This window comes from Egretta garzetta, unplaced genomic scaffold, assembly GCF_000687185.1.
Source record: "Egretta garzetta isolate BGI_Z169 unplaced genomic scaffold, ASM68718v1 scaffold101, whole genome shotgun sequence".
Classification (NCBI taxonomy): domain Eukaryota; kingdom Metazoa; phylum Chordata; class Aves; order Pelecaniformes; family Ardeidae; genus Egretta; species Egretta garzetta.
This window is the reverse complement of record NW_009258666.1, coordinates 1,542,523-1,543,614: the sequence shown is the minus strand read 5'-3', so window position 1 is coordinate 1,543,614 and position 1,092 is coordinate 1,542,523. Positions and strand designations below refer to the sequence as shown.

The 1,092-nt window shown below is 66.4% G+C and overlaps 1 protein-coding gene across 1 annotated transcript in view; it reads left to right on the top strand.

The window, feature by feature from the left end:
* The first annotated feature begins 65 nt into the window (after positions 1-65).
* Positions 66-1,092, top strand: part of LOC104134974 (CYFIP-related Rac1 interactor B) — a 4,215-nt gene continuing 3,188 nt past the window's right edge. Inside the window, exon 1 of the mRNA XM_009648578.2 lies at positions 66-248. Coding sequence (XP_009646873.1) covers positions 66-248 — 183 coding nt within the window. The remainder of the gene's footprint in view (positions 249-1,092) is intronic.

The following is a 1,092-nucleotide window of genomic DNA, read 5'->3' as shown; positions in this document are numbered from 1 at the left end:
TGTCCGGCCGGCGGCGCCGGTGCTGTTCCACTCTGTTCTGTTTCTCTCGCTCAGGTCTGCTGGCCATGGGCAACCTGATAAAGGTATTGGGCAAAGATTTAGAAAACTGTCCTCATTTTTTCCTGGATTTTGAAAGTAAGTCCCGTGAGCTGGGTGGGGGCGGGGAGGGGGCCAGGGCCACTGCTGCGGCTGCTCTCCGGAATATGGGGACAGGCATGGTGTCCCTGAGCGGCCCCGAATCCTGTAAGGTGCCTGGATGTGACCCGCAAAGGGCTGAGTGGGGCAGGGGAGCGGGACCCTGAGAGATGCCCCGTCCCCAAAAGCTCGGGGAGACGTCCTCAGCAGAGTGGCAGGGATGCAGGACACATCCCCGCAGCAGGACCTGGCCCGTGAGGACCTAAGGCACGTTGCCCGCTGTCATTAGAATCAATGGCACTGGGTGGCCGTGTGGCACGTCCCCTGCCACGGCCACGGCGGGGCCAGCCTGGAGGCCGGGGATGCCAGGGAAGCAGGAGGGAAGGATCCATGCCGCCTGCCCTGCCGGGAGGGGCAGCACGGTGGTCGCAGCTAGCACCGGAGGAATGGGGACTGGGGACCCTGGTCCAGCCCAGGGGACCTGTCCCAGCTTCCCGCTGGCTTGGGCTAACCGGGAGAGGAGAGCATGGCCCTCCTCCCCGGTGCGCAGCTCAGAGCAAGAGAGAGGAGGGTAAAAATAGTGCAGCAGCAACCGCTCGCCCCGGCCCCGGCAGGGAGAGGCCGTGCACAGCTCACCGCACCGCCTCCGGCACCGGCACATCCCAAAATAGCCGGGGCTGGGGTGTGGGGCTGGGGGTCGTGCAGCCTCCCTGCTCCCACGGTGAGGGACCCTCCCAGAGACTCGTGGGTCCTTTGGGGCAGCACAGCCTTCATCCGCCTCCAGCCCCCTGGGAAGGGGATGGGGCTGTAGGGGCTCCCCAGGACCCCCCATTTGCACAGCCCCATGGCCCCCCCTTCCTCCCTCTCCCCCCCTTCCTCCCCGGGGCGCAGCTCAGAGCAAGAGAGAGGAGGGGAAAAATAGTGCAGCAGCAACCGCTCGCCCCGGCCCCGGCAGGG